Raw genomic sequence first — 15,351 nt, forward strand, 5'->3', positions numbered from 1 at the left:
TTAAATTCCTGTAATAGTTAGTCCGCGATGATTGACACTACAGTTTGCACGGTTGGAGCTGCCTGTTTGTCCCACCAACTGAACATTTTTAGTGTTACTCTGGTGTCTCTGTGCTGTCTTGAGACACAACTTTCACTTCCCATCTCTGTCACTTTGTTTTTCTCCGGCCCCGTCATCCTGTTGCTTGCAACATTTGTTTCTCACCGTTTGCTTCCTTCCGGCTTCTTGGTGGATCTCAATTTCTCAGTGTTTTTCTTCTTATCTTCAAATCTTTGTCATGTAGTCAAAAACAAAAAACAGTTTCATGTGAATTTGTCGGTCTATATTTTATGTAGGAAGGTCATGAAAATCTGAGTGGCAATATATGTATACTTGCTAAAGTTAAAGGCTTGTTCTATAGTAGTTTTCAATTTGCTATTACCACATTGCAGTGTTTTGAAGTCAACTGTGGCCTGAACTAGAGTAGCAAGATTTACTACTTCAGTGATTCTCCACAGAACTTTTTAAATATTACAAATTACCAAGATTTGTTATTAGTCTGAATCCAAAAGCAGTCTGACTTTGATGACTTTATTATAAGATAATCCAGTCAAACATGTTAATTTTTTTTAAATGTTTGTAAAATGCTTTTTCTAGTATCACTGAAACAAGAAAGAAGCAACAGACCAAGATTGTCTAAATAAATCAAATTTAGAACAATTTAAAATGCTTTCATGGATAAAGGAAACAGTACAGGTATGATAAACACAAACTCAGCCATTAAAACGGTATTTCTGTGTAAAATATGTTTGGGTACTCTGATAAAATATTTTGTATGAGGGTTAATTTGGCCAAAGCAGAGTTGCTGCACACTTCTAAATAAAATTAGATCATCCATAAATGAGGCACTGTGTTTAAAAATGGCTGTAATTCATAATGTTTTTAACCACAGCGGTGTACAGAGGCAAAATTACTAATACTTATAAACCTGACTGTACTTGTTTTGTCAGACTTACTTTACTGTCACCTGTTGCAAAGAAGTGCATTAAATACTGTCTGATATGCAGCTATTAAACAGCTCAATAACCCCTACAACAAACTTAAAAAACAAACTTTCTTTACAGTAAACCGCTTCATATCTGCAGATCAGAACATGCACCTCCTCTGTCAGTCCTCCAGACAGCCGTGGCATGCTAGCTGTATATCTTAAATGTGAAATGAGAGATGTGCTGCTTCTGTTTTTACCTGCCTGGCGACGGCCCCGGGGTTGCGCAGGGTCAGTCTGTCTCTTTTTGCAGCTTGGAGATTGAAGGTCACGGGGGAGAGGCTGGAGACGCGGGGAGAGTTTTGATTTCAGTTCAGTGCAATCAAAAGTGTCCCTTAAAGAATAAAAGGCCCTAAGAAAGGGCATTAGTGGAGTCTATGTTTTGATTTGTAGTTTGTTTTTGTTTGTTTTGTTTAAATTTTCTTAGAGTTGTCAAAGTATTTAAATGACAAATGCAATCTTTTTTTGTTATTATTTTGAGTAAAATATTTGGAACTTGTCAAATTAGAAATGATCAACTTCTGTTTACTGATAGGTTTATTTATGTCATTTTTTCCCTGTAGTGTCACATATTAGAAAATAATTGCAAGAAGTTGTAACTACCCCACTATAGAAAATTTAAAGTCCACCTCTTAAGGTGAACTGTGACTCTTGTAAAGCTTCTTTAGCTGAGTCACAGAATAAAAATACGGAGATGGGACTGAGCATAGTAGATCCAGGGTAATACTAAATCTAGTACAAATACAGCTACCAAGTGACAATTTATTTGGCCTCCATTAAGCTTTCGCCATTAAGCTTCAGGACCCTTGAGACTGAGCCAAACCAGCCATTAATGCACTCAGCCACAGAAAAATTCAAGTGTCTCAGTTGTGTGAAACTTGAACTTTTAAATAATTAATTTAGAAAAATACTGCAGAGCTTTTATTTTATTTTTTTGTCTGGCCAAAAAGCCTCACCTGTTTTACAGTGACGTGTCATTTAGAGGATAAATGGAGCTCGGAGGTATTTCAGAAACGTCAGTGTCTAAAGTTGCAGCATGCACTACTGTAAGCTCATCATGTGTGACACGCACACTAGTTATGTCCTGTCAAGGCAGTCGGTGAGAATAGTGAGCAGCTGCAAGTGGTAATGTGGTCATGTGGCATGTATAGTGTGCGTGCAGTGTTAGAAGGGTGGTAAACAACACCGTGTCTGCCTAACGCCCGTTTCTGTATTGGTGTTGTCGTGTCAAAGTTTTAGCTTTTGGATTCACGCACAGATCGCAGCGGTGAGTTGCGCGTGGGTGCTGGAAGAGAGGGATTTTTGGTATTTAAACTGGCAGGTGTGTGTGTTTGTGAAAGAGAAAGTGGTGTTTGTGTGAGGGAATATCATGTGTGTTTGTTTTTTATTCAAGGACCATTTGTCATGCTCAGGTGTTAAGCCTGTAAAAGTGTAACTACTGTTTTGATGAGGTACTTAGGTGGTGTGTGTGTGTGTATGTGTGTGTGGGGGGGTAGCTGTTAATGAACAGGTGCACTGGCTGGGTGGTCAGCACTGGTGCAACGCCCAGTTTTCACACTATGACAACATACGTGGCACACTAAAGATGCATCGAGTGCAAAGTTCTTGGCATGTATCGCTTTTTAAAATGTTAATTCTGATGTTATATTTGTTTTGGTTATTTACTCTGCTAACATTATAAACAAGACACAGGCAGCCTCGTAGGCGGTACAAAAGATGGATGAAGTTACCCATTGGTTATGAAGCTCAAAGCTTTTAGCCACCAGAGTGTTTTTTGACACCAGATGTGATAAGCGAGGGGTGGATCTGTCAGTGCATGCTCATTGGCTAATATCTTGTGACTGACAAGTTGTTGGTCAGTTTCTTTCGGAGTTAGCCAGTCTTTCATCTCACGTCTCCAGCTGATTCAAAATGCTGCTGCATGTCCTTGTGAAGTTCTTGTTTTTGTTTTTTATCTTTAAATGGTCTTGCCCCAGTCTTCTTCTCTGAGCTGTTTTACTTAAACTCCTGTCTGAGCTGCTAAATCATCTGAAAAGTTATTCTTGCATATACAGAAATCTAAAGAAAGCTCAGAGAAAGCTCACTGTTGCCCCTAGATTATGGAATAAATTGCCTAGTACGTTAGACAGGCACCTACATTGTCCATTTTAAAAATTCATCTTAAAGCGCCTTTATACTTTTTGGCCTTTGACCCAGCATGAGACGATGATCCTACTTGTTTTTAATTATAATTGGTTTTTTTAAGTTGTTTTCATTGTATACATTATGTTGTGTACAGTGTTTATCCTTATCTGCTTTTGCCATTTTTCCAGTGCTTTATAAATAAAGTTGACATGGTACTCCTCCTTTATGACTCAGTAAATGACCATAATTTGCAAAATGGACTTAAAATTGATTTTTAAGTGGAAGTCTTTGCAATCATAAGACTTTGCACCATACTGTGTGATCATGAAAATTTATCTGATTGGACAAACGATAAGGACAAAAACAAATGCATGGCTCCTAACAGACAGCATGTCACTGTGATTGTTTTTTTTTTTTTTTGATGCCTTCTGATCAGTTTGGATGCTTGCTTCTGCCATTGAAAATAAAATACTGCCATCTCAAAATTTCAGCCTAAATTTTGACTTACTGACTGTTTATCTCAAACTGAGATAACTAAGTTCAAATTTTGAGATATAACTTTGAAATTTGGACTTAAGGATGGTTGTTATTATTATTATTATTATTATTATTATTATTTTATCATTATATATGCAAGCTTCCATAGAGCGATGCAGTAGTCAGGTGGGTGGAGCTTCTGTGGGCACAGCCAGAGCTGTTTATCTTAAAGTAAGTCTTAGTAAATAGTTAATTCATTATTATTCATCTCTGGCTCTCCTCCACAATGTCCTGTTTCCTACCTGTCAAGCCCAGAGATCACCACCCCTACCTGAGCCTGGTTCTGCTAGAGGTTTCTTCCTGTTAAAAGGGAGTTTTTCCTTCCCACTTTCACCAAGTGCTTGTTCATAGGAGGACGTCTGATTGTTGGGGTTTTCTCTCTAATATTATTATAGGGTCTTTACAATACAAAGCAAGTTGAGGCAACTGTTGTTGTGATTTGGTGCTATATAAATAAAATTATATTCTGGGTCTTTGTTCTAAAAACCCAAGAACTTTGCATTAGGAAAAGGTTGATTTTTGTGTGTCAGTCTGGTGCACAGTCAGCCCTTAATAAAATGACTGAATAAAACATAAGCATTTACAGACTGAAGTGATTAACAAATAAACGGTCATATTTATGGATACGAATTACTTACACAGTACAGTTAACTCAAACTTTTAATATTGTCACAGAACAGACCTGCACCACTGCATGAGGGAAAGCTCGGCCAAAGTTTTAGCCACTGTGAAGTGTATGTTTTCGTCTTCATTTTCATTGATCTATTTACTACTGGACAAGTTCTATGCTCTTATTTTGAAAGTTTAGAAACTTAATGAAGAGACAGCTGATGCTTTCTCTGTTATTTATAATCACAAAGTATATATCAGTAAGTATTATTATTCTATTTAATAACTTGTTGGTGTGTGGCTCTTTTGGTGCACACATGCACACGACATTCGCTGCAGGATTTGGGGAAATTTTAGGGAACTGATTAGTTTTCCTTTGTCCCTTTCCTTGTACCCATGTATAGATTAAACCATACTTTTTCATTTCTCACGTTGCTGATCTGCATGCTGAATTTATAAAACTAAGACTCAACACTAAATTAATACCATACTCTCTTCCATATTCTCTAAGAGCTGGAAACAAAGCATCATTATTTTTGACTGACGCGCTCCATTCCTTTGTTAAAAGCAACAGTACATGCTGAGTGTTTCTGCACCAGATAATCTAGTGTTTTATAGACAAATATAAGAAAAGACAGCAAAAACCGAACAGCTGCCAAGTGCCAACAAAACATAACTATAATGACAGGCTCTCAACAGCAGCAGAGTCAGCAATCCACCCACAACAAAGAATATTATTTCTCTGGTCCTTCATGCCCCACCACTGGCTCCCACAAATAAACACTGCCCCACAAATATTGTCCAATAAAACTCTAAAAGAAATATGTGAGAATGTGAGAATGCAGGGAAAACAGTTTAAGGCAAATTTCACACAGGATTTTAAATCTTTCTCTACAAATGTAGATGGTCTGAACTGCAGTCGTAGCACTAATCAGCTATTAGTTGCGTATGTGAACTCTGAATGCTATACATGTTGCTGTAAACCTATTATTTTGGTTGTTTTAAGCACTTTCTTAACAAACTCTATACAACATTCACTGTATATAGTTTCAGCTCCTGTATGATGTGAGTGGATTTCCCAAATATGGTCATTTAAAACAGTCTGTCATGTGTACCAAAATCCATGTATTTCAACAAGTTTCTTTTCCGCCCTTTGCCAACGTTTTCTCAGTCTGGCCCTCTGTGAAAAGAAAAATCTGGCTACCCCTGCTCTAATCAGTGTTTCGCTCAGATTTGGGCTGTACTTGTGGTGGAAACATTGTTGTGGAGGACACTGTACCATTCGGTTATCTTAATAAGTATCTACTCTGGAATTGTGACAATTAAATACCAGAGCACTGTAATCAGCTCAAACACTATTGAGTTTCTCATGCCAGGGATGGACTCTGTAGTCGTTGTTTAGCTCTATAGTCATTAACCAGTTTTCCACCTGCTGCAGGTTCTGGTTAGAGAGTTGGCCAAAGTCATGAAATCTATTTTTCTTAATCAAATAACAGAGAAATGTGTGGACTTCTACAAAATAATTTAAACCGCTGCTTTAAACACGCTGCTAAAGTTATATGTGGACAAATTGCACTTTCCTACCCAGAGGGGAGTTTTGAGCCAGGGCTCAATCAGCTGAATGGTAGAAAAGTGACCGCACAGCAGTTATGAAACACAAGACATGAGGGGCTACAGTTGGCTCGTAAGCGGGCAATAAACCTCCAACATAAGAGCATGGAGATTGTCCACTGGTATATAAGCTGCGGAAGGTGCCGTTCATTTGGACTAAAAAAAAAACAATGAAAAGCTAAGAAAAGTTTTATTACCCCACAGCTGTAAAAGGGCTGATGGGGTATTGTCATCAGCCACCCGGGTAGGCGGTGTGGATGTTTGTGAATGCGATAACTTGAGAACAAGGCGGCATAGGATTTTGAAATCCATATGTGTGTCTAGTGGGAGGCTGATGAGTAGCACTGTCAGAACTCAAATCATAAACTAAATTGACCAAAGAGTGATTGTAGATGAGTATAAACATGTGTGCGGGTCTCCAACTAATGTGTAGGGATCTCGAGGTGTGGTGAGTCCCCAAAGAGTCTTTGAAAGGCTGGAAACACTCAAACTGCCTTTCTCTTGTCTCTGTCTCTCTGCTAGACGACCTTTATTGAGACTCCTCTGTCCTGTGTGACCCCCCTGACACAGAGAGGTATGACCGCACACACACGCACAGACACACACACACACACACACACACACACACACACACACACACACACACACACACACACACACACACACACACACACACACTCATATAATGGTGATAATAGTAATGACGTTCATCTTTATTCCACCTTTCAAAAATAAGTGCTTTAGAAGAAAGCAGGAAACAAACAGGAAAATAAACACTTAAGAGGCGATAAAAAAGGAATAAATAGGAATAGAAATAGGAATAAAATTAATTAAAATAACATAAAAAATGTAAAACAAGTGAATAAAAAGCAAATATAACATAATTAAAAGAAAAAGATTAATAAAAATTATGAAAGGATATGGAAATGATAAAAATATGTGTTTAAGAGGGATTTAAATGGCAATAGTGATGTCATGTCAAAAGAACCAATCAACTTTGGTCCTCAGTGGAATTGTCATCAGAATTTAACCAGGTCTCTGTTAGCGGGAAAACATCAGTTTTGTTGATGATAAAATCAAGGATAATAAGAGAGAGGTCTCAAGGAAACCAAAACTGATGGTGTGGTGAGAATTATGAGGTAAATTTAAAATGTTGTAAGGTTCGATGGGGTTCTGTAGGAATATTACTTGACTTCTGGGACTGTTCTATGTTATTTACTCCTATACTTTGATCTCCAACTACCAATAAAGATAACTGGCGGTGAGTCAGGGCTGAGGAGGTAGAGGCTGTCAGCAGTTTGATCCCTGCACTGAGCAAGGCTCCCTTTTGGGATTGTCTGTGCCATGTCTATGAAGCCTGACAGTAGTGAGTATTTCTTCTTTGGGTCATCAGAGATTCCTAGCAACATACATCACCACTAGGATACAGAGTGTGTGCTCAGAGTAATGTGTTTGTTTCCATAAAGCTCAGCAAATGTTAGCGCTAATAAAACACCAGGGTGCAACACCAATGTGCATCTCCACCCACACAGAAAAGGAGCCGCTGTAAATACTCTCCAGGTCTCTTCTCTTTTAAGTTCTCGCCCCCTGTACTTTAGGAGTTCAAGTATACAAAGTAAGGTAATGAGAGCCCCTACTCTGTTAGTCAACACTTAGCTTTACAAATCAGTAATACAGGTATTTACTGTAAAGACACTTTTATTTTGCAAACAAACCACTTCAGCAGTAATCCACCATGACTTTAGCTTCTTTGTTTTTGGTACCTAGTTTTGTATATTACATTTTCCCTCGTGTTCAGCCCTTTTGTGTCAAGTCTCTGTGATGTTCCACTTGTTTATTTCCTGTTTTATTTTGCCGTTTTGTTTACTTCCCTTGTCTGATTTTTCTGTGATTAGCTTTAGCCGTGTTCCCCTCTTGTTTCCTCTTCCCTCATCACCTTGTGTATTTGTTGTGATCATTTCCACTGGCCCTTTTTTGAGTTGTCCCACTTAGTTGTGCTGTTCCTACTGTTTTTCCCAGTGCTTCCTAGTGCCTCTTTTTGTTTCTGGACTGACAGTTGTTCATTTTAAGCAATAGAGACTTAACTTTATGTTCAACCTCTGCCTACCACTGCATTTGGATCCTCTATCTTCCACCACACCTCTCACAGCTGAATCTGATAGTGTTAGCCCATAAATTAGCACTTCAGTACCTTTGCATTAGTCACTGTTTAGAATAATGCTCTTGTAATAATAATATTGGCTGACAGAAAATGAAGGAAAGCATAATAGTTCCCCTTTAAACCAGAGGTGACCTGTGACCTCCATTTCATGCTATTTCTGACTGAAGCAACGTCATAGTTTCTGTTACTGATGCTGCTACTCTCCACATGCATGCACATAGAAGGGTGGGAAGGTCCGAAAACAGAGCCATGCCATGAAATATAAATCACTGCAGGTGGAAATAGCAGTCCTGTTTTGACTAAAGGGGTCCTGACACAAATAGTGCTGGAACTGTTTCACCCACCAGCCTACTGTATTTAATTCAGCCTTTATTTTACGATGTCGGGCTTATTTAGGCAGCTGCGAGTACACGAGTTCAGTGACCTGGGTGAAAGTTTGTTTGATATCAGAGTTTCGTTTTAAATAAATCTGAGTGGATTCCCTGTGACTTAACTTTGTACTCTGAACTAGTGATTAGGAAAACAACAGCTAAGCTATTTTTATCCTTTTTTTGCATAGTTTTGGTTAATTGTGGGAAGCATAATTATATCTATGATGATTTAAAGGTTTTAGAGTTAAATTAGGAAGCACAGCTCACAGACCAAATGTTCCTCTGTGTCAGCTTTATACATGCAGACAGACAGACAGGGTGTAGTTATCACCAAGGCCAGGCTGGAAATAACAGTTTACTCACCAGGAGAGTCCACTGTGGTAACTGAGGAGCTGGTGAGACTTTTGGAAACAGTCACAGTTCTGTTTTTGGCTCATGCCTGTGACCAGTGAAAAAAAAAAATCTGTTCAGTGAAGTCATTAAACTTTTAATTTACCCTCAACAGCCACCGATTCAGGCGCCTTGCCCTTGGATATTGGAAGCTAAAGATATTTCTGAGGTAAATTAAGAGGTTAATTAAACATATGCTACTTTGAGAGTCAATTAACAGTCATTTTAAAAGCAGAGATGCCTAAAATTTAATGGTCGCACATTCTTACATGTGATTGGATACTAAATAACTTTGTAATTTCACTCTCTGTTGGACAAAATACACAGTTGGACCGCCTGGGGATTTAGTGCATTTGTCATGCAGTAGTAAACAAAATTATAAAGGTCTACCCTCTTTCTATCAAAGTAGGAACAGATGCCAAAACAAAATTGCTTACTTTAAATGGTTCCTCAGGCCCCAAATCAGGTGAAGGCATGAGTCAGCTTGTTAATGCATTTATTTGTGATTTTCCAGATTTTACTGAACACGTTTGATAGCTTCATCTGTTTGTTCTGGGACCATGTGATCTCCACAAACTACACTCTGGTGTCGCATGCATCCATTGACTTTATGAAATTTGTAAAAAGGGATGTAGCCACAGAGTCTGAAGCTAATGCGGTCCCTTAAAACCTGCATTCTTTTTAATGGCCAGCAGGGGGCGACTCCTATGGTTGCAGAGAAAAATAGGTCTGTTTGTATAGAAGTTTACAGGGTAAAAAAAGCCTTTAGGTTCCTCACTCTCAGGCCCTCGTAAATAATTTCCTCACGACTTGTGGGCTTTGTCACTAGTTTTAGGTCGTATTAATGAAGTGGTTCCAGAGTGTAGTGGTTTACAGTATGGTGTAACAAGTGTAAGACCCATAGTTTGATCCTGGGACTCTTTGGGGTTGGGTCAGGAAATGTATCTGGCATTAAAAATCTGCCAACTCAAACAGAGTTACCTAATTTGGTGACCCCTTGTGACTAAGGATGATTAGGGTATGGTCATTGTGTGAGCCCATAGACATTGCACTAAAATGCTTTAAAAATTTGTCAACGCCACAAAGAGGGCCAGCCCCAGTTTTGGTGTCCAGAATTAGTAGAGATAGTAGCGAGGAACGGTTCTGCCTATTTTCATTTTTGTTCTGTTTTTTTTTTAATCTGCTCGAGTAGCTTTGCATGACTCACAGTCTGAAAGTAATTCTTATTTATCTTACACTAGCACCTCTTCTTAAAGATCATCTTCCCTTTTGGAAAACTTCCTTCTGATTGGTTGCACCTTGTAAACAGAAGGTTTGATCAGCAGGTGGGTGTGGTTTCTGTGAATCTGAGATAACCCCATTAAAGGTTATGTCCTCTCACTCACCTCATACACAGCTAAGAGCAGAGAAAAGGAGGGTTTAGAGCAGCTTTTGGCTCATGGGGATTACTTGTGAAAGCTCTGACCTCATTAAGCTGAAATGTTTGGTATCACTCAAACACTATATGACAGAATGTTGTCACTTTAACAGACTTGTAAAGATGGTAGTGTCTTACAAGGGCTGCAAGTTACACATATACTTGACTAACTTATATCAGCCTGTCTGAGTCTGTGTGAGACAGAAGTAGCACTGAAACAGCAAGTTTTAACTGCTGCATAAACATGTAAATGTGTGTGAGAGACTAACTGGAAGGAGGGATCCTTCTTTTGTCTGAATGAAGCATGAAGTCTCCTGGGAAGCTTTCAAATCCTCTCTGGAATGTGTGTGTGTGTGTGTGTGTGTGTGTGTGTGTGTGTGTGTGTGTGTGTGTGTGTGTGTGTGTGTGTGTGTGTGTGTGTGTGTGTGTGTGTGTGTGTGTGTGTGTGTGTGTGTGTGTGTGTGTGTGTCACATTTGAACAAGGAATGCAAATATTTGTGTGTGATTCACTTTTGTGGTGTAGTGTAACTGTTGCCATGGTGACCCTGTCCTCTGTTGATTTCTTTGTTACCTGACAACTTCTTTCTTTCTTTCTTTCACCTTATTTTATTTCCTTTTTACGTCCTCATGTCTTTTGTTCTTTTTGTTTAATTTCTTTGTTTCTTTCTTTCCCTCTCTTCCTCGCTCTTCCCTCTGTATCCTTGTTTAATCCTTGTTTAATTGTCCTTGTTCAGTGCCAGCCTACAGCTCAGGTTTCATCAGCTGCTCTCGTTATTAAGTTTATTTACCGAGCTCTCAGCTCATCCTCTGGTGGCCCTGAACTTGACTGTCTGGCTCTAGTTTTTGTTTGCAGCTGGGAGTGTCTGCATGTGTACACAGTAAAGTTACAGTATTTCGTTATATTAAACCAGTTGTTTCCTGTAGACTTAGTCGGTTTTCTAACAGGTCTAATACAAAAAAGAACCCTGATGATGATGATGATGATGTTGCTTTTTTAATGTTTTTCTGTGAAGACCATATATAGAAATGTGCGGAGTTCAAACCAATTCACATAAACTCAAAACGCAGAAGAAAGAACATCGATGGAAATCAGAAATAAGAGCTTTGAGAGCACTCTGATACACTGTAACAGTTAATTTAAATTAATTTAGTTTTTAAGTCCATTAAATGTATCAACATGATCTTTTAAAAAAAAGAGATAATTGGTGCAAAGAGTGTAAAGACGCAATTTATGATCTTTAGAAATGGTTCTTAAAAATCCGCCCATTCATGTTTTTGCAAGACACCGTGATGTCAGCATCACCTGTATATGTTAAACATGTATGTTAAACATGTACAGGTGCATTACATTGACACAGATATCTGTGTATTATTGACGGGCTATTAATAAGCTCAATAGTTGCACAAACTTCTGGGTCTTTACCATATATTAAGATATATTGTCAGATTATTTATTTGAAATGCTCCAGGGCATGAATAGCAGAAACACCTGGCCAGAAGTCCACTGAAAAGAAATATTTTCTTTGCAGTCGGTCAAAATTTCAGAATATTAAATCAGTTTTTACTCAAATTTACTTACTAAAAATTGGGCAATTAATTTGGAGTTGTCAAGTTGAAATTTTGACTTGCAGATGGCAAAATGTGGTTTTGTTTTTTTTTTGTTTGTTTGTTTTTTTCCAGTAGCAGAAACAAGCTTCATTAGCTATTCATGTAGATTTTCTTTTAGCTAATTATCTAGTTTTTCTTGTGAGTTACCCGGTTTTGTAGCTCTTTGTTGTTTAAAACTTAAACCCTTTATAACCCTTGTTGTGTCCTGAGCATTTATTGTGATGTTTTGTGTGTATTGTGCAGGATGGTGATGGAGGAGGGGGGGCAGAGAGACAGAGGGAGGAGAGCTCCAGCAACGGCGCAAGCAGAGGAGAGGCGGATTTTCCTGGAGCTCGGTGAGCGAGTTTGAGCCTTCGTTTAACTCCTAAATGTTTCTTCAACCATGTCAACGCTTCCTTAAAAATAAATATACCTTCTTAAATAGATCACACTAGTTGCACTGAGACTGAGGAGAGCTATTTACTGATGCTGTGTTTCTTCTTTTGACAGGGGAGCAGAACTTTGATGCCATTTATCTGTCAACATATCGAACAGCCTGCAAGCTCAGATTTATACAGAAGAGATGCAACTGTGAGTCAGAACTGGCCTCGTTTACAACAGAAAGATGCGTTATTAAAATACTCATGTGTCAGTTTAGGCTGACGTAAAAGGGAAAATTTTTACATTGTGACATATTATTATAATAATAAAATGAGTGCAGAAAAATCTGATCAAAATCTTACTTTTTATTGTAAATAGTGAAGCATTGCACATCTTTCAACACCTATCAAACGATAAGATTCTTAAAGTTAAAAAGAATTTAAATACTTTGACTTCCTTCCTCTTCTTCCAGTGCATCTCATTGACATTTACAATGTGATCGAAGCGGTGCGGGATGCTGGTCTAAACGCAGTAGAGCTGAACGCTGGCATCTCTGTGACCAGACTGGAGAACCTCGTGTCCTCTCTGTTCAACCAGCTCAGCAAACGCCTGCCCACCACACACACCATCAACCCGCAGCAGAGCACCGTCCTGCTGGTCGAGTTCTTACTGGCTGCCATCGAGTGGTAATGATTAGGAAGTGGCAACAGTGAGATGTGGCCATCCACATCCTGTTGTTGTCTTTAAATGAGTGTCTTTGTCATAGTTTCACAAACGTCATCACACATGCTTTTGTTTGTGCCGCAGTGAGCCGGACAGCCGTCTGACAGTTTTCTCTGTAAAGGCGATGCTGGCCACTCTGTGTGGAGGGAAGCTGGTGGATAAACTCCGCTGTGAGTACCAGTCGATACATCACAACAGACACGAATCATTATCATAATTATTACCCCAATCTGCAGTAATAGTTTGGTGTGTTTATTGTTAGTGACTGAGGAGCACACGTGCGTGTGCTTAAACCACAGTATTTATAGTAGTGTGAACGTCACTCAGTGTGCTTGCTATTTCCTGCCATGTGCTACATATGAGTCAACTCAGTTTCTTTTGTACAGCCCATGACATGAAAACCTAGAAAACCGTGGGGGGAAGTCACTGACATATTAAAACAAGCAAACAAATAAAAATTCAAACTATACAAAAACCCTGTAAAATAGAGACTGAGGGAAAGAGAGGCAGAGCAATATGAGACGAATCAGAACACAGATGTGATATTGATGGATAAAGGGTACATTTGCTCTGCATAAACCTGATCACTTATTGTGGTTTAATCTGCCAGTTTGTACAGTGGAACTGTGTGTTTGGCCATGGTGACCCATACCATGAAGCTCCTGGTGCACAGTTCCTGTGCTGATGTTAATGACAGAGGAGGTTTGGAGCTCTGCAGACTTGGGAGAGCCTTGGTTACTTTTATGTACCATAAACCACAAGTGGTTTGACACCCCTTATAACTGAGGTGCTGTGGATCTTAAACATTTTCACTTTGCAAGGATGCCACTTTGAGGAGGGATTAAAAACAGGTTTGTTACAATAGTGGCATCCTATTATAGTACCATGCTCAAATTTAATGAGCTCTTTTTTTTTTTTTTTTTTTTTTTTTTTTTTTTTTAATACACTTACAGCAGTGGGACTGAAAACACCTGAATTCAAAGATTAAAAAAAGAGGAACAGCAGAGTATATAGAGTCGATACCCATTTACTTTCTGAATGATTTGGATCGTTTTAATCTTATTTCCAGCTGCAAACTGTCATTGTAGCAAATGATGTTCACTGTGAGAGGTCGACCTGATTGCTGATTGAAATAATGAATTTTATCTAGGTTTTCTTCAGGCTGTGGTGCACACAGTCATGTTAAAGTTTAACACAATACTTTTTTTTTGTTTATAAATTGGAGTTTTTTATATTATGATGAAATCCTAAAACAGGGGTGGGGAAGGTTTCTTAAAATGAGAAAAAAAAAAAAAAACTGCATCAGTTTGTGCCAACAAGTATTGCATGATAAGAGTGGTTGTCCAAAATGTTAATTTTATCCAACTTGGAGATCTGGATCACTGACAAAGGTGTTACCTGTGGTCTGTCACAACACATCAAAGTAAGGTGGTTAATTCGTGCAGATGTTCATCTTCGTATTGTGAGTGCACAGACTGGTGATTGCACTTGTTTTTGCTAAGTGGATGGTTCACTAAACTTTCAGAAAACTTTATTAAGTTGTAAAAAGCATATCCTCGATGTGGCCTAAAGCATTTTAGTACAAGCTTTGGTACAATTTACCTGTAGTTATATTTGTTTTTTACAGGAAATCTTTTATTCTGTTTATATGTTGCATATGCGCCACCTGGTGGACGAGAAATATCAGTGCTGCTGTTTGCTTATGCTTATTTACCTTCACTTGCGTTAGGGTCAGTCAAATTTCCAAAAATGTACCTGCTAACCTAATCAAACTCAGCTGATTTGATTTTTTTTAAAGAACTTTAGTAAATTTAATGAAGCCATGACCAATTTTACCTTCACACTATGAAAATTGTCCATGTCACAGACTCGAATTACATGGAGTGGGCAATAGAAAAAAGAAAAAAAAAAAACCTGAAAATATCATGTGCACCTGTACTCAAGAAGTTTTGAAGTCTCAAAAATGCTTTAAAAATTAAATTAGATTTAAGATTAAATTAAAAAGCTCCAAAGTTAAACAAAAACTCAGCTGAGAGAGTCTGGCTTTTATGACACTCACTGGTTTAATCTGCCACACTTACTGGTTAAAGTCAAGGTTAAGGGAGGCACTGGGGTTTGGACATGTAGTATTTTAAGCTGCCTTCTTCATTTTGTGTGTGTTTGTGTGCACACGCGTGTGTGTAGATGTGTTTTCTCAGGTATCTGACTCCAATGGTGTATTGGTACTATCCAAGTTTGATCAATTTCTGAGGGAGGCTCTCAAGCTGCCCACTGCCGTATATGAAGGGCCTTCCTTTGGCTACACACAAACCTTAGCACGCTCCTGCTTCCCCCAACAGGTAAACACACTCATACTCATTTTAACTGGTTGAAGGATGAAACAGCCTCTGTGTTGGTTCTGTGTTCATAAACAGTC

At 38.6% G+C, this 15,351-nt stretch overlaps 1 protein-coding gene across 7 annotated transcripts in view; it reads left to right on the forward strand.

Annotated features, from left to right (window-relative positions):
- Window positions 1–15,351, forward strand: part of dtnba (dystrobrevin, beta a) — a 43,346-nt gene that overhangs the window by 2,644 nt on the left and 25,351 nt on the right. For 3 of the 7 annotated variants that reach the window (XM_040017034.1, XM_040017028.1, XM_040017035.1), the window contains exons 2-7: window positions 6,428–6,479; window positions 12,096–12,187; window positions 12,342–12,422; window positions 12,685–12,898; window positions 13,020–13,105; window positions 15,120–15,274. In XM_040017034.1, the coding sequence (XP_039872968.1) occupies window positions 12,097–12,187; window positions 12,342–12,422; window positions 12,685–12,898; window positions 13,020–13,105; window positions 15,120–15,274 (627 nt within the window). In that variant the 5' untranslated portion in view covers window positions 6,428–6,479; window position 12,096. Of the gene's footprint in view, window positions 1–1,480; window positions 2,342–6,427; window positions 6,480–10,130; window positions 10,153–12,095; window positions 12,188–12,341; window positions 12,423–12,684; window positions 12,899–13,019; window positions 13,106–15,119; window positions 15,275–15,351 lie in introns of those variants that run through there. The other 4 variants (XM_040017030.1, XM_040017029.1, XM_040017033.1 and 1 more) reach the window with 4 other exon arrangements.

Source organism: Simochromis diagramma, unplaced genomic scaffold (assembly GCF_900408965.1).
Source record: "Simochromis diagramma unplaced genomic scaffold, fSimDia1.1 OVJJ01000802.1, whole genome shotgun sequence".
Lineage (NCBI taxonomy): Eukaryota > Metazoa > Chordata > Actinopteri > Cichliformes > Cichlidae > Simochromis > Simochromis diagramma.